This window comes from Muntiacus reevesi, chromosome 1 (genome assembly GCF_963930625.1).
Source record: "Muntiacus reevesi chromosome 1, mMunRee1.1, whole genome shotgun sequence".
NCBI classification, from domain to species: Eukaryota; Metazoa; Chordata; class Mammalia; order Artiodactyla; family Cervidae; genus Muntiacus; species Muntiacus reevesi.
Genome location: NC_089249.1, coordinates 172057228 through 172077009, shown reverse-complemented (window position 1 = coordinate 172077009; position 19782 = coordinate 172057228). Strand labels below are relative to the sequence as shown.

General features: G+C 48.1%; 1 protein-coding gene across 1 annotated transcript in view; it reads right to left on the bottom strand.

Moving 5' to 3' along the window:
* Positions 1-19782, bottom strand: part of TRPM8 (transient receptor potential cation channel subfamily M member 8) — an 87088-nt gene that overhangs the window by 25218 nt on the left and 42088 nt on the right. The window contains exons 17-20 of the mRNA XM_065930643.1: positions 12494-12585; positions 9708-9849; positions 8269-8440; positions 6252-6429 (exon numbers count right to left, since the gene is read on the bottom strand). Of these exons, the coding sequence (XP_065786715.1) occupies positions 6252-6429; positions 8269-8440; positions 9708-9849; positions 12494-12585 (584 nt within the window). The remainder of the gene's footprint in view (positions 1-6251; positions 6430-8268; positions 8441-9707; positions 9850-12493; positions 12586-19782) is intronic.

Sequence of the window (19782 nt, the reverse complement as noted above, 5' to 3'; positions counted from 1 at the left end):
AGATTTCAGAAGATAAGCCTTAGGCCCTCCATCTGATTAAACATACAAGAAAACCCAGGAAAAGTCTGAGTAAGACTAATGAAGGGCCTTCATACAACAGATGTTAAAATGATTTTTAAAAATCAGTAATTAAAGCCGTTTGGTAGTAAAAATGAAAACAGAAAGACCGATCCACAGAGCAGAATGGAAAGTCTGCAAAAAATTCACAAAGAAAAAGTAGACACTAAAACGATGGCAGAATCAAGAAACACTTGAAATACAAGAAACTTGCCAGCTAGACTGCAAGCAGATCAATGTCTCTTCCAAGCTTTCCACAGATATCAGGCATTTTTCCATCTGCCTTTCTTTGCCTGACACACCAGTGATATCCAGGGACCCTGGCTCACCCTGACGCTTTGCACCCACGCAGTGACCCAGCGGGTGTGTTAAGATGTTCCGCACATCCAGGCTCCCCTCTGACTCTGCAGCACCAAAAACGCATCAAAGCGAACGGTAAGAGACAGTCAGCCATTTCATGGCACTGGATTTTGAGATGCTAAATGTCGACTTTGTTTCTGTCAAAGTAACACAACTAAGATTATGCTGCTTGCCTGTGTAGAGACCCATGAAAATCTCCCTTCACCTGCAAGAAAAACTCCAAATTCTTTGCCACGGCAGAAAAGACTCCATAACCTACTGCTCCCAACTTCCTCCCCTCTGTAGTCACTGGTCCTCCCCAGACTGCTTTATCTCCTCTGCCTCTCCCTCTCCAACCAAACCTCAAAGGGTCTCATGCACTCACTGCTGCCCACCCCCTGGATCTGTCAGAAGTAATGACCCCCACTCTGCACCAAGGTCCTTTGTTCGTAAAGAGCCTTTTCGTGCTGTTTATATTGTATCACAACACATCATCTTGTATCACTATGCCTCATGCCCATCGCCCTCAAATAGCAGGGATTTCTTTTTTTTTTTTTTTTTTTGGAATATAATTGCTTCTCAATGTTGTGATAGCTTCTGCTGAACAACGTGACTCAGCCATAGGTAAGCATCCATCCCGTCCCTTGTCAGCTTCCCTCCCTAGTCGGGCCCCATCTCCCCTGCTCCCTTAGGTCATCAGAGTGCACCAAGCTAGACTCTGGGTGAGACAGCGGCTTCCCCCCAGCTATCTGTTATACACATGGTAGCATATATATGTCAGTGCTACTCTATCAGCTTGTCCCACCCTCCCCTTCCACCGCACACCCCCGTCTCCACATGTCCATTCTCTACATCTCAAATAGCAGAGACTTTAACTTCTCTCTGCCTCCAGCTCCTCATTCATAGATGGTTATAAAGCCACACCTACACAAAAATGATGAATAATTTAAATAAGGCCACACATGCCAAGCACTTGGATGTGCCTAGCCCAATAAAGTGTCAATAACTATTAGCTATTATTATTGTTCCCATTATCTGCTCCCTTTTCATCCTGGTTCAATAGCCTGCCTGGGACTAATGAAGTCACCCAAACGCTTAAGTCTGTACCTTGTAATTTTTTTTTCTATTCTGCTCCATATTTGTAATGAGCATACATTAGTCCTAAGATTAAAAAATCATTCTTAGAAATCACCCTAGATGGGGCATGTCTGATGGGTCCCTTTCAGCAGAAAAGCCTCTGGTGGACTGATCCTCAGGACGCAGCATCCGTAAGCACCACAGCTGTGTGTTAAGGTGACCCCGAGTTATTTACTGACAATTAAGTTCACTCCGTGCTCTGATAAGCCACACACGGCCTGTGATCAATAATTTTAATGTGGAATAATCACAGATGTTCACATTCATTTCCTTTCCCCGCTGAATACCATCTAGAGAACACTACAATATCGTGTTAAAATCCCAAGTGTTCATTTACTTTGAGTTCAAAAGGCTGCCATTGTGTATAGTTAAGCTGTTACATGAATATTTCGATGTGATGCCGGATGAGGGTCATAGCCCAGAGCTGTTGGCTCGAAAAGTGAAAGTCGTTCAGTAGTGTCCGACTCTTTGTGACCCCATGGACTTTATAGTCCATGAGATTCTCCAAGCCAGAATACTGGAGTGGATAGCCTTTCCCTTCTCCAGGGGATCTTCCTAACCAAGAGGATCGAACCCGGGTCTCCCACATTGCAGGCAGATTCTTTACGAGCTGAGCCACCAGGAAAGCCCAAGAATACTGGAGTGGGTAGCCTATCCCTTCTCCAGGGGATCTTCCTAACCCAGGAATGGAAACAGGGTCTCCTGCATTGCGGGCAGATTCTTTACCAGCTGAGCTACCAGGGAAGCCCAGAACAACCATTACAACCATCTTTCGAGACAGTGTTCTGACTAGTCAGCCCAAGGATGGCAAGGGGGCTGCTCTCAAGTGACCAGACAGGGATTAACAAAGAAAAGGCCTCTGCTTGAGCCCAAGAGGAATCCAGGAAGACCCCCCAGGAAGGGAACTCCTCCAGCTTTCACACGTAAGTACTGAAGGCAACAGTGGGCTGCAGCCCGACCCAGCGACTCAGGCCTCATGCGGAAAACACTCAGGTTCAAGTCTCGAATGGACACAGCAAGCTGGACGGCAGCGTGGCCAGCACCTCGGAGGCTGAGCTGCCCAATTTGCACTTCCTCGACCCAAAAATCACAGGCCAGACTCCTGTCCCTCTCAGCTCCAAATTCTATCATATGATTGTCAGGGCCATAATGAATTACAAACTGACACAGTCCTCAAGATTAGCTTTGGAGAACACCTGGAGGAGGAAATAGCAACCCACTCCAGTGTTCTTGCCTGGATAATCCCACTGACAGAGGAGCCTGGCGGGCTGCATGCAGTCCATGGGGTCGCAAAGTCTGACACAACTGAGCACAAACACACACACACTCACAGCACTCCGACTCGGGCAAGCTCTAAGCACTATTCCTCTTTGCCTCTTGAGATCTACTGAGTTCACTCAAAGTCCACAGCACAGGGAGTTGTTGGCCTTTTCTTTGAATCGTTGTAGATGTTATATCAGCCGTCAGTTTTTACAGGGGCTGCCCAGGGTTCAACATAAAGGTTGACAGAAGAGGCTATCACTGTCAAATAGAATCCCAGTCATCTCATTTCCTCCCCACTCTTGCTTCAAGTCTGGGGCTTGGTCCTCCCTTCTCTGCCCTCACGTGGATACATAATCACTCATCTTGCCACCTCTCTCTGCAAGCTCAGACTTGGGGACTTTCAGCAGCCTGAGATGGTCCAGCTTCCCTTAAGCAATACAGGTGTCTGGATCCCTAAGTCCTTTTCAGGACCCCCGTTAGAGCCAGTGATAATGGAGGGAGGGGAGTGGTGGCACATTCCCTCTTTAAGGCCAGTGGGACCAACGGCCACGTGACCTCCGTGGCCCACACACCTGACGCAGATGTTACCTATGTGATGAACCCATCACTAGTTTGACATTCATCATTAACACATCCTTAGTGGCGTCCCTAGTGGCTCAGTCAGTAAAGCATTTGCTTGCAATGCAGGAGACCTGTGTTCAGTCCCTGGGTCAGGAAGATCCCCTGGAGAAGGAAATGGCAACCCACTCCAGTATTCTTGCCTGGAAAATCCCATGGATGGAGGAGCCTGGTGGGCTACAGTCCATGGGGTCACAGAGTCGGACTCAACTGAGCGACTTCACTATTAACACTTCACCCTGAGTAACAGAACAGAAAGCTAAGCTCCTAACTGGGGACCGAATAATGAACTAAAAGCAGAAAGAATCCTGTTCTTTTCATCCATGGAACAAACCCAGGAAGGGCCAGGCACTGAGACAGACATAGTCTCTGCCCTCCAGAGCTTACAGTTTGGAAGGAAAGGAGGCTGTAGCTGTGAAGGGGGTTCATGGGGTCGCTATGCACAGTAGGGAGGGCATGTGGACCACTCAGGCCAAGGATGGTGCTGGGCTCCTTAGAGAACAAGCAGGAAGGGGGTGAAAGCAGTCAAGATGGAACAGGTGATGCCGACAGAGTAGTGACATCTGCAAAAGTGTCAGGCAGGACAGATCACCTCATTCAGGGATGAACAGGCAGGATGCCTGCGGATGGAATCCTGAAGGTGTTTTCAAAGTTCAGGTCACAGACAGCCTCGGAGGAGGTCGAAATTTACCCCGAACACTGTGGGGAAATACTAAAATACTGCCAGAATTTTAAGCAAAGCAGTGACATTTTGGGAAGTTTGCTCAACGTTCAAACGTTCTTTCGATGAATTTGTAGGAGGGGAAAGTGGTCTCCGTGTCCTATTCCTCCGCCATCTCGGCTCCTCCAGCAGTGACATTTTGGAGGCACCTGGACTAAAGTCGGATGTCTCTGTGCACTGGACGACCAGATGATGGCTGGCTGCTCAGTGCCGTGGATGCGTGATGTTCCCAGATGCACGCGTCCCCCACCCAGCCTAACTCAAGGGCAGGCCACTGACCAACAGAGAAAGGTGACCCTCGATTACAGTCCTGGTGCCCCTCACGGCTCTATGTGACAACTGACTGATTTTTTCTTTTTAATTGTAGAAGTAATATGTGATCATTGTGATGAGGGAAATATATACTTGATTTTTTAAAGTTTCTTGGTTTTTTTATTGTCAGAAAATAAGATTAGACCCTAAAATAAGTCTGCACTTTGCTTTTTATATTTAACAAAATATCCTTCCAAGTCAATAAACAGAGACCCCTGCCTTTTCTTTTTAAGGGCTGCATAATATTCCATGGTATGGCTAGAACATGTTTTGTTCTGTCATCATCTTATTGACAGGCATCAAATGATGATCTAATAAATGCTCTTACATATGTACCTTTAGTAAAGATTCCCAGACGTGAAGGAGTTGAGCCAAACATTTGTATACTTTTAATAGCTATTTTTAGATCACTTTCCCAAAAGTTGGAGACAAATCAGACTCCCAGAACCACCCCCAACCCTTCTTGTGATGTCTGTTTACCTGATAGATCCTAAACCAGCACCTCACTCTTGGTTTCATCTGACCTTTCCCACAACAAGGGTGAGCGCCTTTCCATATGATTCGGGACCATTTGAATTTCTCTGAATTGCATTCCCTCTGCCCATTTTCTACTGGCTCATCTTTTCTTTACCAGTGTGTAGGAGCTCATTCTATCTTAAGAATTAGAAACCTTTGCTCACATTCAGGCAAAGATTGCCCCCAGTCTCTCATTTATCACGTGACTCCATCTGTGGTCCCCTGTACCTAAAACATTTGCTTAATGAAATCAAATGTATTTCTTGTCTGTCATAGTTTCCCAGTTTTGGGGTTCAACTATAGTTTTCATTCACTCCAAGGTTTAACAAATAATTTTTTAATTTTTATTTTGTTTGTAAACTACGTGTCTCTCTCTGTGTGCCAGGATTCACGTATTCAATATAACCAGCTACTTCACAGCAACAGCATAAAAAACTAAGGTACCTCCACTGTAATCGCCACATGGGGCTCTTTGAAACCCTCTTAAGAAACAGTAAAGGGTGAGATAAGCATGATTTTCTAAATGTATTAAAGACGATGACCAAAGGCAGTAAAAACGCTTCAGAGTCTCCATCGAGTTCTCAAGCCAACCTCATTAGATGCGGGCCCCAAGGAGAGTCACTCTCCTGACCCTGTGCTCTTGACTTGTACTTAAACTCAACAGTTTAAAGCAGCAACTGCCTAACAGCTGAGTCCCTTAGGCCCTGGAAACCATCCGAGTCCATAGAAAGTGAGGACCTTGAGCTGAGCTGGGATGCAGTCACCGCTAGGCCAGCATCGTGATACTCGGGTCAGGGTGCTATGAGGGTATCTAACATACAGTCTCAATATGCTGGAGAGGGTCACAGTCATCTGTCTTTGGGGTCAAGTAAACTTGGGTTATAGCTCACAGGGACACACTACATTTGTAATATAATCCCTTCAAGGCCCCTCCCTACTCTAGACCATCATTGCCCTAGAGACCTCTATTACACGCTTCTCAAGGGGGACCTTTGCTGCCTCCCTCCCAGTGCCTCCAGCCCGGTCCAGCACGGGGCCCGGCAAGGCGTGGACACCCAAGCAGGGCGTCCCCGAGCACGTCCAGCGCGTCCCCGAGCACGTCCAGCACAGCACCGAGCACGTCCAGCGCGTCCCCAGCACGTCCAGCGCGTCCCCGAGCACGTCCAGCGCGTCCCCAGCACGTCCAGCGCGTCCCCGAGCACGTCCAGCACAGCACCGAGCACGTCCAGCGCGTCCCCAGCACGTCCAGCGCGTCCCCAGCACGTCCAGCGCGTCGCCGAGAACGTACCCGAACATGGCGACCAGCAGGTTGACCAGCAGGATGTTGGTGGACAGCATGTAGATGCACACCAGGGGGATGGTGATCCACTCGGGGAAGCGGGGCAGGTTGTGCTCGTCCAGCTCCACGCACAGGGGCTTGGACTCGTTCCCGGTGAAGGTGCAGTGAGAGAAGTCGTACGTGGTACCTGAGGATGCAGCAACCAACAGGCAGGTGAGGACGCTCGGAAGGACTGCACTAAGGCAGCCCAGGGGCCACGAGGCGAAGATCGTGCATTGTGTTGGGCACTGCTCCACGGCACCCTACCCAACCAGGCATAAGCCTCAGGATCACGTGTTCACTCGTTGACTAATATTCCCCTGAAACAATGCCGTTTGTAGCAACATGGATGGACCTAGAGATCATCATACTAAGTAAAATAACTCAGAAAGACAAATATCATGTAATATCACTTATAGTGAAAGTTGCTCAGTCGTGTCCGACTCTTTGTGACTCCATGGATTATACAGGCCATGGAATTCTCCAGGCCAGAATACTGGAGTGCGTAGCCTTTCCCTTCTCCAGGGGAATCTTCCCAACCCAGGGATCGAACCCAGGTCTCCCAAATTGCAGGCGGATTCTTTGCCAGCTGAGCCACAATGGAAGTCCTATCACTTATATGTGAAATCTAAAAAATTGTAAAAAAAAAAAAAAAATGAACTTATCTACAAAACAGAAATAGCCACAGGTATAGAAAATAAACATGGCTACCAGGTGTCTTGTCACCTCTTGGTGGGGTGGTAAATTGAGAGGCTGATAAGCATCTGTGTGACTGGTGGCAACAACCTAGAATGGGGGCCTTGGAGAAAGTCTGGGTCTGGAAGAGAGGATGAGGAGTTTTGCCTGGGAATCTTAGAGAAGGCAGTGGATGTAACCGCCTGGCACTCCAGGAGTCACTCTGGACTCGAGATCCTCCTGTGAGCATGTGAGTTTGGCCCTGCTGGTTGGTGAGATGCCAGTCAGAGAAGATGGTGCTGCACCCATGTTACCTGCAATAGAACTTAAAGGCAGAGGTGCCAACTGCATCCCAGGTCACACAGCGCATGAGTGACGGAACCAGGACTCGAACACTACCTGTCACTGACTCTTAGGTCACCATGAACCGCCTCCCGTGGGACTAAGGCCAACAACATGTAGGACTGTTGGGAGGACAAAACACACCCACTTATGTAAAATGGCAGTACAGAGTGCAGATTGGGGAACAATAATAACAAGATGCCTTTCCATCAGTGCATGTAAAAGAGCCGTTTCTAAGGTCTTGGAAAAGACTGCAGCAGAAGACACCAGAAAGACCACACAGGCCATGGGGATAATTGAGAAAACACCAAGGAGCTGGGAAACGCAAGCCCAGGGCCGGGCGAAAGTCGGGGGGGGCAGGTTTCTTGTGGCAGGACAGAACACGATGAGCCCAAGCTACCGCCAGCATCACAGAGATGTTCTACAGTTTATCCGAAACACACACCAGTTTGCACGTGCCCCATGCTTTCCTTATACCAACTGGCTATGATCAAATTAATGCATCTCTGCTATCATTAACCTGCCTCCAGATCGTTGGCAGTGAGCTCATACCAGAAGCTTAAATTCCAGGTTCCAGGGCAAAATTTTTCACTATTGCACTTTTTGAAATAAATGGGTACCCTGTAACTCTGGACGGACCCACAACACTCTTCTCTACACCAGTGACGATTCTGGCTGTCATTGGCCATGCTGCTGTCAGAAATCTGAGAAACACTCTTTTTAAGAAGGTTTAAAAATTGCAGGCTGAGATGCTGGGGACAAGCTTGCCAGGGTACATAAGATCCTGCTCAGGAGAGAGAAAAGGCTGTGAGTGTTAGTGTCCACTGCTTGATGTTAGCCAGACACCAGCAGCCTGTTCCTAGGACAGCCCTCAGGGTCAAACTAGGGAGCCCTGGAGGCTCCCTGGGGGCTGGTTCTGGAAGCATCTTCCACCTACCAGCCGTCCCCACCCAGACCATGTCAGGCTTACCGTCCACATCGCTGGGCACTTGGCCAAACATGGCCAGGTAGGGCTCATAGATGACTGAGCGGAAGATCCACCTCCAACGATGCTCATTCTGTCTAAGGATCCCCTGCCTGGCCACGCCAAAGGCCACCATCCACACGGCAAAGAGGAACAGGAAGAAGAATACATCGATCAGCTGTCGAGGGAGGAGGACAGGAGAGCAGAGTCAGGACTGCGCCAGGGCGGTTCGGCTGCTCCGCTGACCACGGAGAAGGCAGAGGGGCCCCAGGGACCTAAGGCAGCCAGCATCATCCGCTCACCCATTTTTAAACGTGGCCATCATCACCCCTGGGTCTCAGGGCATCCACTGACGGATGCGTCTTTGCTTGCAGGTCCCCAGGCCAGCTCAGCAGCAGAAACGTTCTGAATGAGACCAGCCTGGGAGCAGAAGAGGGCCCCAACCCCATAGCACCCCCTCCTCTCCAGCCGACCCCTGAGCTACTGCTTTTTTTTTTTTTTTTTAAGGAAAAAGTCTCCTTTTTAGACAACAATGCACCATTATACTGTTTTTAATGTTCTGCACACAAAGCATGACTTCATGGTGACTTGATGCCCCAGATATGCTTTGAATTAAAACCACAAACTCAAAGGAGCTCAGCGCTGGAAAGGAACCTTGAGATGAGCTCATTCAAACACCCATCTGATTTAAAGACAAAAACACGGAGGTTTGGGTCACGTGGAAAACAAGCTGGGAGAAGCAACATGGTCAGGGTGTAATCATCTTTCTATTATCTGATCCCGTGAAACAGGTCTGGTGGTGCTTCCCCGAGGTCCGTATTACGTGGTTTTAAGATTAAAGTTCCAGACCTCGCTGTGCTTCTAGCTCACTTCATGTCTCCAGACAAACATGTGAATCTCCTGAACCTGACTGTCCACATCTATGAGGTGGGTATAAAATTCCCTATCCTGCCTATGCACGCGTGCTCAGTCGTATCCAACTTTGTGACCCCATGGACTGTAGCCCACTACCCTCCTCTGGCCTCGGGATTCTCCAGGCAAGAATACTGGAGTGGGTTGCCATTTTCTATTCTAGAGGATGTTTTCCATGCAGAGATCAAATCTGAGTTTCTTGCATCTCCTGCATTGGCAGGCAGGTTCTTTACCACTGTGCCACCCCTAGTGAATACTTAAGACTCAAGTGGAAGCACTTGGTAACGTGGACCGTCTAAATAGAGATCTTTACTAGTAATGTGCTGAGTTATGCAGTTTACTCCCAATAGTCATCCTTCATTAAATTTTAACCCGGAAGGGGCCCCTGAGGAAAACAGATCAAAAAAAACAAATGTTACTGATTATGAAATGCAACCATCACTCTGTGGAGAAAAAGTTCCTCTCAGCAACAAAAGGAACCCTGGGTATAGTCAGAAGAAGGATAACTAACCACAAATACTCTTTAGTCTTACCATCCTCTGCAACATTATAATCTTGGGTCCTAAATTTCTGCTGACCGTGAAAATGTGAATCAACCTTAGGGTGAATATAATGTAATCCAGACAAAAAATCACTCGTCCCGAGTACAGTGAGGTTTTGTTAGAAGGGTGGAGCCTGTGGAAAGAAGGGGAAAGAATTTGTGAGATGCTGACAAAACATTTCAAAGCTGTGCTTTTGTATCACTTTTATTTATTTCTGGATTTTATTTGCTAGTATTTTTTTTTAATTTTACTGAAGTGTAGTTGATTTATAATCAAAGTTTTAGTTTTAAAAATAGCCAAATGTGAAGAAACAGCCAAAAGCCTGGGAACTGAAGGCAGAAATAGACCAGGGTCTACACCTGCCCTTCAGTCGCTGGAAACCAAAGGCCACGTGCATTGCCCTCGTGGGCTTCAGGGAAGATGAGACCATCACACACAACAAAGCTCTCAAGATTCCCAATGCTTCAGTCCTTCCGCCTAAACACAGTAAGTCCCCTACACATGAACCTTCAAGATGCGAACTTTCAAAGATGAAATATGGGTCCCCACGTCCAATTATGTACGTTAGCTCAGCTGTCTGGTGTACCTGTCAAGAGCATACGTCCTCTAGAATTGGGCTTTGTGTACTTTACTGTAGAGTACTGTGCAGCCTGGGCTTCCCCAGCAGCTCAGTGGTGAAGAATCCATCCGCCTGCCAACGCAGGAGATGCAGGTTCGATCCCTGGGTCGGGAAGATTCCCTGGAAAAGGAAATGGCAACCCTCTCTAGTATTCTTGCCTGGGAAATCTCGTGGACAGAAGAGCCTGGTGGGATACAGTCCATGGGGCTTCGAAGAGTCAGATGTGACTTAGTAACTTAACAACAGCATCGAGTAGAGTAGTACTGTAACTTTATGTCAAGCCTAGGATGTCCAGAAGCAAGCATAAAAGCAGCAGTGATTTAGCTGGTTCTGCTGTACTTTCAAGGTACCATATTGTAAGATCAAAATTGTTTCATTTTTTGTGTTTGTTTTTAATGTATTATTTGTGTGAAAAGTACTATCACTCTATTACAGTACAGTACTCTATCGCAGATTGTGTTACGTGGGTCCCTAGGCTAACTTTGTCAGACTTAATGAACACACTCCCCGAACACAACACGTTCGAATGTAGGGGATTTATTGTACAGCTGTAGGGCCCAATCCCGCCGTCACTAACTTCCCGGATCACAAGGCCTCCACAGTGATGCCAACCACTTGGGACCTGAGCCTGCCGATTTCCCCCCAGTGAAGCTTACCTCATTTGCACCAGATCATTTGATTAACTAACCATCTGCTAGCGTGTTCATTGAAAACCTTGTGCTTTCTAACTGGAATGATCCAGAAATCACGTCCAGCCGTGATCCAAAAGCTGGGCCTTTAACCCCAGCAGAAAGGGAGGTTTTGAAGGAGGAAATCGAGCTTTACCCGGTTAACATCATAGCGTGAGCACTCACTGTAAAGCTTCTCATTCTAAGTGGGTGTAAATAGGAACAGTCAAGCTTCCCTGCTCCATCAGAAGAAGGAGCAAGGAGTTTCACCTTGACGCTACTGGGGAGGCAGGTCTGGAAGGAGCAGGACTGGGCAAGGGGGTTCACGGTTTGGGTGCACCCCAGTATCCCTATCAGGTGGAGTCACGTTGCTTTTTCCCTCCAAACACATTTCCAACTGGCTTTTCTAGCCACAAGCTCTGAGACTGAGGAAACCGTGCAGCTGGGAGGGCAAACTCCAGAACCAATATTCGAGTTGAAGTTAAATGCATATTATACTATAGGGCCTCAGAGGAAAACACTGTGTGATATTTACACCCTCATCATTCTCTAGGGCCCTCAATTTCTAATTTCCTCTCCCCAAATTCTATAAGCACAAAGAGAAAAACCATGAAGAACCCCTTTCCAATTACAGGTCACCAAGAGAGGGGATGAGAGGAGACACAACTTTATATCAACCAGGCTGTGTCTCAAAGAGGCAGAGACAATGGGCATTTGTAATAATCTCTAAATGGTAGGGGCGGGGAGGATACATAGCAACTGGGCAGCCCCAGACTGGCTCAGCCTTCCAGCCACGTGATGGGAAGAACTATAAGCAAACCAATTCTGGGGTTCAGAGGGACTGCTATAGTAAGAAAACATTTTTTTTAAAAGGAATAGTAACCGCTTTCCTGAATGGTGTTCTGGAGATAGTCTATTCCCTCATAGCTCAGTTGGTAAATCATCTGCCTGCAATGCAGGAGACCCAAGTTCAATTCCTGGGTCTAAGTGGGTAGAAGATCCCCTGGAGAAGGAAATGGCAACCCACTCCAGTATTCTTGCCTGGAGAATCCCATGGACAGAGGAGCCTTGCAGGCTACAATCCACGGGATCGCAAGAGTCGGACACGACTTAATGACTAAACCGCCACCACCATACTCATAACGTTGTTGTTGTTTAGTCACTAAGTCATATTTGACTCTTTGTGACCACATGGACTGTAGTCTGCAGGCTCCTCTGTCCATGGAATTTCCCAGACAAGAATACTGGAGTGGGTTGCCATTTCCTCCTCCAGAGAATCTTCCCGACCCAGGGATCGAACCCCTGTCTCCTGCGTTGGCAGGTGGATTCTTTACCACTGAGCCACCAGGGAAGCCCGGTATTCATAAAATATCAGGACCATATTTCATCCTTTCTCACTTATCTTCAGCTTGAAATGTCTTTCCTCCACCTTTCCACCTGAGAGAATCCGCAAACACCTGACGCTTGAAAACGTGGTGAGGACTACTTACCGAAACACAATTCCTGCTATGAAGTAGAAAAGCCCCAGTGAATCCATGACATTCCACAGGTCAGTGAAGTAATTCACGCCGTTCACGTACCACTGCAGCGCAGAGAGGGACAGAAAGGATGCAACAGCTGGAACATCAACTGCATCCAGGTTTATTCGTGCTCACATATTTCTCTCCAGATCCATTTCGAGTCTGTGACGTACCAAATACGCCCTACAACTGCTCCCTGGATTCCCAGGGGATCGGAAAGTAAGGTCGCATGCTTGCTGTTCTGTTGTTCATATGTTGCTAACAAAGTCAAGGGAAAAGAAGACACATGGATCCTTACTGTTCTTTAAAGAAGAACCTGCAGAGCCTGTGTGGGCCAAGTTGGAACCCTCCCCCAACCGCCATGTACAGTGGTGTAGGCTGTGCGCTGGACAACTCTTCAAGGGTGTTACCCATACTGCTGTCATCACAGATTTGTGTGTTTACTATAAATATTTTCTGACACATGACAGTAAAACATCTTGAAAAAAGGAACTTTTTTTTAGAAGTTTTAAAAACCCTTTTTTGGCACGCAGGTGCTATACATGGCACCTAAGAGGACAGATGTGGTCACAGAAATGACTGACAGGAATGATGTGTCTCAGCGATCTTTTTGTCATTATGTGTATATATCAGTCATGATTTCTCAGAAGAAAGCATGTCAGGAAAACACTTAAAGAGGGATAAGATTATCCATTAGAAGAGGCAGCATTGGGACAGTCTCTCTGGCAATCCATCCACTAGATTTGGGTGATCCCAGGGAGGTCATGTCACCTGTCATTTGCTCATCCATTCAGAACATATTTACTGAGAGTCCACAGGATTGCAAATACCTGTGCTGGACTCCTGAGACACAAAGTCATCAGATTGGGTGCATTGTGGACTCTCAAGGAATCCACCGGCCCATGGGAAAGATAAAGGTTAAACATGTTTAAAATGAAACGTGGTAAGAGTCAGAGGGGAGGTAAGACCAAAGGTCCCAGTGAGCTCAGATAAGGAAGCTATGTACCTGCCTTACTCAAGGAAGAGGAAAATAACAACAAAGATGCATCATCAAAGGAACATGACACTTTTCAAATCTACTACATGAACTCACCACCACGGGCCACCTGCTCTCCAGATATCTCCTTTCCTATTCTGCACCTGAAACCAAGGCCTAAGAAAAAGAAGCAAAGGAACTCGCCCAAAGACAGAAAGGCAGCAAGTGGTGGGTCTCAGGGTTCTGAAATCTGGTTTCCTCTCTCCAGCATCACCCCACTTCTTTACACTCCACGGGGATCCCCCAGTCTTAGACTTGGAAGAGATTCAAGAGACAGCATCAGTTTCTCAAGAAGCCCTTCTCTTCACTCGTTGATAAATGCAAATGGCAACTTTTGTGGACAAGGGGGTGAGAGCATTATGAAATCAAGCACCAAGAAAATATTACAGTCCCCCAGGTGCACCGGCGGGAGGGGCAGTTAGGGAGTTTGGGATGGACAGGTACACACTGCTGTATTTAAAATGAGTAACCAACAAGGGCCTACCATATGGCACATGGAACTCTGCTCAATGTTGTGTGGCAGCCTGGACAGGAGGGAGTTTGGGTGAGAATGGATTCATGGAACAGTCCCTTCATTGTTCAGCTGAAAGTATCACGACATTATTCTTTGGCTATGTGAGTGTTTGCTCAGTCACTTCAGTCGTGTCTGACTCTGCGGCCTCATGGACTGTAGCCCGCCAGGCTCCTCTGCCCCAGGGATTCTCCAGGCAAGAATAGTGGAGTGGGTTGCCCTCTCTTCTCCAGGGGATCTTCCCAACCCAGGGATTGAACCTGGGTCTCCTACATCTCCTGCATTTGGCTGGTGGGTTCTTTATCACTGAGCCACCGGGGAAGCCCTTAATTGGCTATACCCCAATACAAAATAAAAACTTTAATTAAAAAAAAATAAAAACACTAAAAAAATCCCCCAGATGTAAGCAGCCTGATCTGACCCTGTTCCCCTGTGGGGTGGCAGATCTCGTGGGCTCAGATCTCTAAGGGTCCATTGGGTGACCCCAGTGACGTGGATCACCGCCCACCCAGGGGTGATGAGGGTGATTGGGACAGGCTCTACCTGCCACCTACTTCCCTCTCTGAGACCTTGGCCTGCGAGGCAGGTAGGCACAGGGCAATAGGACAGCGCCAGCCTGACTCAGCCTCTGAACTCGTGATGGGAGGAACAGTAAGTAGATCAATTCTGCAGCTGGGAGACACTGTTACAGTAAGAAGACATTTTTTAAAAGGAACAGCAGTCTCTTTTCTGAATGGAATGCCAGGGTCAGGCTACATTCATAAAATACCATATTTCACCATCTTTCTCAGGACTGGGGGATTTGAGGGCCTGAAGAATGAGTGTGCTCTCCATGAAGGGATGCTGGGACTTGCCTCATTTAAATAAACATTCACAGACTGCTTAATAGACCTAAGAGCTATTTAGCAACTAACTCTGTTTGCACTTATTGATTGCCTTGGTTAAAAATTCCAATTAACAGAGCAACCTCTGCCACCACCATCCCCCCATGGGCAAGAGGACCCAGACAGACACTGAGGAGCATGCGTTTGACACCCAGACACAATCTGAAACAGGTAATATCCCGCCTGGTTTTGATTTTCGCTAACAAGTGTGAATTGGGTTAATTAAGACAGTACCAGGCTGGCAGAACTGATGGTTTGAGGAAACCAACCGCATGGAGGATTCCAAAGGCCTGAGACTGCAGACCCGAGGAGAAACACTGACCTCTAGTGTCAGAGTCTTGAAATGACAAGAATCTGCAAGGCTGGCTGGCAACGCAGACTGGCTCACAGACCGTGACACAATCAGAGCGGCTCTCGGATGGCAGAGCCAGCCTGGGCCCCACGCTCCTGACCCTAAGCATGTCCTTCACTCTTAATGCGCAAGGTTGCTGAATTCAAACTCCCCCTTCAAGAAGAACTTTTACAGGATGAACCTAGAGCCTGTTATACAGAATGAAGTAAGTCAGAAAGATAAAAACAAGCCTCATATATTAATGCACATATATATATATGCCTTCCCTGATGGCTCAGTAGTAAAAGAATCTGCCTGCAATGAAGGAGACGCAGAGGATACGAGTCCGATCCCAGGGTCAGGAAGATCCCCTGGAGGAGGAAATGTCAACGCACTCCAGTATTCTTGCCTGGAGAATCCCATGGACAGAGGAGCCTGGCAGGCTAAAGTCCATGGGGTCGCAGAGTCAGACAGGACATGACTGAACATGCACGCGTACAATGCACATATATGGAATGTAGAGATATGATACTGATGAATCTAATTGCAGGACAGGAATGGAGGCTCAGACATAGAGAACAGACTTGTGGACACAGCTGGGGGAGGATGGAGGTACAAACTGAGAGGGTAGCATTGACATGTGTACACCACCATGCGTAAGACAGATTGCTAGTGGGGAGCCGCCGTGTAACACAGGGAGGTCAGCTCGGTGCTCTGTGATGACCCAGAGGGGTGGGACGGGCAGGAAGAAGGGAGGCTTGAAAGGGAGGGGATGTGTTAATACTGACAGCCGATTCACGTCATTGTACAGCAGAAACCAACACGACGTTGGAAAGCAATTATCCTCCGATTAAAAATAAATTTAAAAGAATAACTTTTTACAGAGAAAGAGAGGACAAGCTTGGACAGAGCTACACGTGGTCAAATATCCCCCATTTGGAAGGCAGGACAGCCGGGACCCAGCCGGACGCTGCGGGCGTCACGTCAGGCCTGGGGGGTACCTCGGTAGCACACCAGCCCACCGTCTGCTCCCACACAGAGTCCCCGCCGTGTCTCTCCTGAGCAGCCCTCCACCCCTCCGCCTGCCCAGAGCCCCTCTCCAAGCTCAACGCACCTGTCCTGAGGCTCCTCCCTGCATGACCCGAATCAGGGGCGGGCAGCTGATACGCATCCGAATCTGAAGGGACACACTTGTGCTCAGAGGACTGAGAATTTCACTCTCTTGGGTCCTCTCCGCCAGCCTCCCCATCAGCTCAAAACTCGCTCATTCTACACTACCTGCCAGGCTCACCTCCTCTCCTTGAAAGCTCTCACAAATGACCCTGACGACCATCTCTAACTGGTAAAAAGTCTATGAGGACAGAGATGTTTGCCTGCGTGTTTCATCCCTGGGGTCTAAACACTGCCTGGCACCTGGTAGGTGCTCAACAAATATCTGTTCAAAGAAGGAGGGTGTGGATGAAGTGTGTTGGCCTGAGCCAGGATGACTCTCCCTGCGTCCTCCATTCAGGCCCAGCTCTGCCCCCAGAGCAGCCCAGGAGAAGCCCTCTCTCTGGACCTGATGCTCCTTTAGGTGCCTGGAGGATGCAGATGACCTTGGGACTCACATCGCAGGCTCTGTGATGAAATGCAGCCAGGAGGCAGGGTCAGGAGTGGGACCAGGGGAGAAATGTTGGGAGCGTGAGTAAGGGGTAGTCAAGAGCAGGAAAAGAACTCTTTATCAATTGTTCCAACAAGCAGCTGCCAACAGCACCCACTGCCCAAAAAGGTACCCCTGAGCGCTTCCTGCGAGCTTCCTCCCCAATGCCCGGCTCTGGCCTTAGGGCTCCCCACTTACTCTCAGTCACAGCACAGCTCTGGGGTTCAGTCAGGAAGACCCCGCCTTGTCAATTCATTTTTTAAAAAGATACACACACTTGTCGGAAGCACAGTAGCACTGGCTCCTCTGCTAGTCCCCAGGGATCAAATGTGACTAAGAAACAAATGTCTGAATGAATCATTTCCCTGCCACCCACTTCTGGTCAGGAGCAGAGTTTGGGCGAGGAGCTGGAACTCCCCAGCAGAGTTGATGTGGATGAGATGGGTGAGGTTGCCTCACAAGGCACCCAATCCTGTTGTTCCTCTCTGGGACTTCCTGGGACGATCATTTCACAGTTCTATGTAAGTTAAGTCATTATACTACATACCTTGAAAGGATACAGGGCTATATGTCAATAACATCTCAGTAAAACTGAAAAAATTACCGCTTACAGTAGGAAAGATGCCCATTTATGGATGGGAAACCAGAAGATCAAAGTAATTCAGTTACTACCATGCTATTGAGAGTCCCTTGGACTGCATGGAGATCCAACCAGTCAGTCCATCCTAAAGGAGATCAACCCCGAATAGTCATTGGAAGCTGAAACTCCAGTACTTTGGCCACCTGATGCAAAGAGCTGACTCATTGGAAAAGACCTTGATGCTGAGAAAGATTAAGGGCAAGAGGAAAAGGGGACGACAGAGGATGAGATGGTTGGATGGTATCACCTATTCAATGGACATGAGTTTGAGCAAACTCTGGGAGATAGTGAAGGACTGGGAAGCCTGGCGTGCTGCAGTCCATGGGGTCACAAAGAATCAGACACAACTGAGCAACTGAACAACAACCATGCTGCTTGCAATTCCTGCTGGTTTTCTCTCTCTCTCCCTCTCCACTTCTTTGGGTTCATGACTTATTTCCCTCCTGGGCATCCTCCATCCACAGAGGACAAGAGGTCTGCTAGCCTCCAAGATGGTGTGAGACTCAGGGCTTTCCCCCTGCAGCCAGACAAAGCCCCCCAGACTCGCCCTTTCATCCTCTTTCTCTGCAGTAGCTAAGCTTTCTCTTTGATGTGGCTTTGAAAGATAGTCAACCACGTCCGGGGCAGAGCAAAGGGAGGGAGGCAGGGCCCCAGCCCGCGACCCCACTGGTCTAGGAGGAAGCATGTGTGACCCTGGGCAGCGCCAACTCCCATGACAACACAACTCAAGAGGTCCTACTTTAACTTGGTTAACTCTCACAATGACCCATTTCTGTTTTAATTGTTGACTCTCCTTCCATCTTTCTCTGATTCTCTCATGCAGGTATTTTCCTACGCTGGCTGCTGATATGTAGTTAAGTCCAAAAAAAAAGAGAGAGAGAAAGAGAGAGAGAGAGAACTAGCAAGTAAAGACAGCACTTATAGACTGCATGGAGGAGCTGTGGGTTGAACCGTGTCCCCTCCAAATTGATACTTCCAAGGAATACCCCAAGGTGCCTTGTTTGGACGTAGAGTCCTTGCAGGTGTGGATTAGTTAAAATGAGGTCATACTGGAGCAGGATGGGCCCGTGACCCAATGACTAGCGTCCTCATGACAAAGGGAGACTGGGACAGACACGCACACGGGGAGAAGGTGGTGTGAGCATGAGCACAGGGATCAAACAACGCCTCTACGACCAAGGAACAGCAAAGATGGCCAGCAAGTCTCCAGGAACGAGTGAGGGGCCTCAGACAGGTTCTCCCTCACGTTCTCAGAAGGAACCAACCTTGCCCACAACCTGATCTCAGACTTGTGACCCTCAGATCAATGAGATGATGAACTTGTGTGTCTCAGCCACCCACATGGTGGTGCTTCATCATCGGAGCCCTAGCCCTCATGGACTCATACAGAAGGGCCCTGGACTGAACTGTGACCTCTTGAGCCAGTGCTGGGGCTCCCGTGAGGCTGATCTGAAATCACAGAAGCCTTTTGCACATCAGCAGGACCAGGACCTGGGGAGACCTGCTGGTAGACCAGAAGCCTGATAATCTCACTATGCTCAACACACCTCTACCTGTACCCCATCTCCAGCCCACACCTGCAGCTCCTACCTACTGGACTAGCAAAGGCAGATCCAGGACATTGGTGCCAGGACTTCTGCCATCCCTCGTGCCCATGGCAGATGCTGCTAATTCATTAAGATGCTCTCCTGCTGAAAACAGAGCCTCAGAGTCTTTCTCAACCCAGGAACCCTAGAAGTCACCAAAAGGCATCTATTAGAGTTGGCATGATAGTGGAAACCAGTTTAGGATTCCCATTCTAGGTAGTGACTCTGTGAGGTCAAGACCGGTATCCTTTGCCCCTCCAAACATCTTGTATCACTTGGCACAGCGCTTCATAACCTACAGGCACTAGGCCGTACTTGTTGAATGGATATGTTCTTGCATTTGAGCTCATATGGGACGAGAGTGACAGCAAGAGCAATTCTCATACACTTTGCAAATTACCATTTTAAAAGGATTTTCTGGATGACTCTTTATGATGGTTTAGGGATAGCATTGACCTTCACCATCAACATTTATTTATTCAACAACTATTAACTGAGCACTGCTACGCGCCCAGCCTGGCCCAAGTTTGGATTCAAGAGTGGGAAGGCAAAAACCACTACAATATTGTAAAGTAATTAGCCTCCAACTAATAAAAATAAATGGAAAAAAAAAAAGATAAAATCACTTTCCA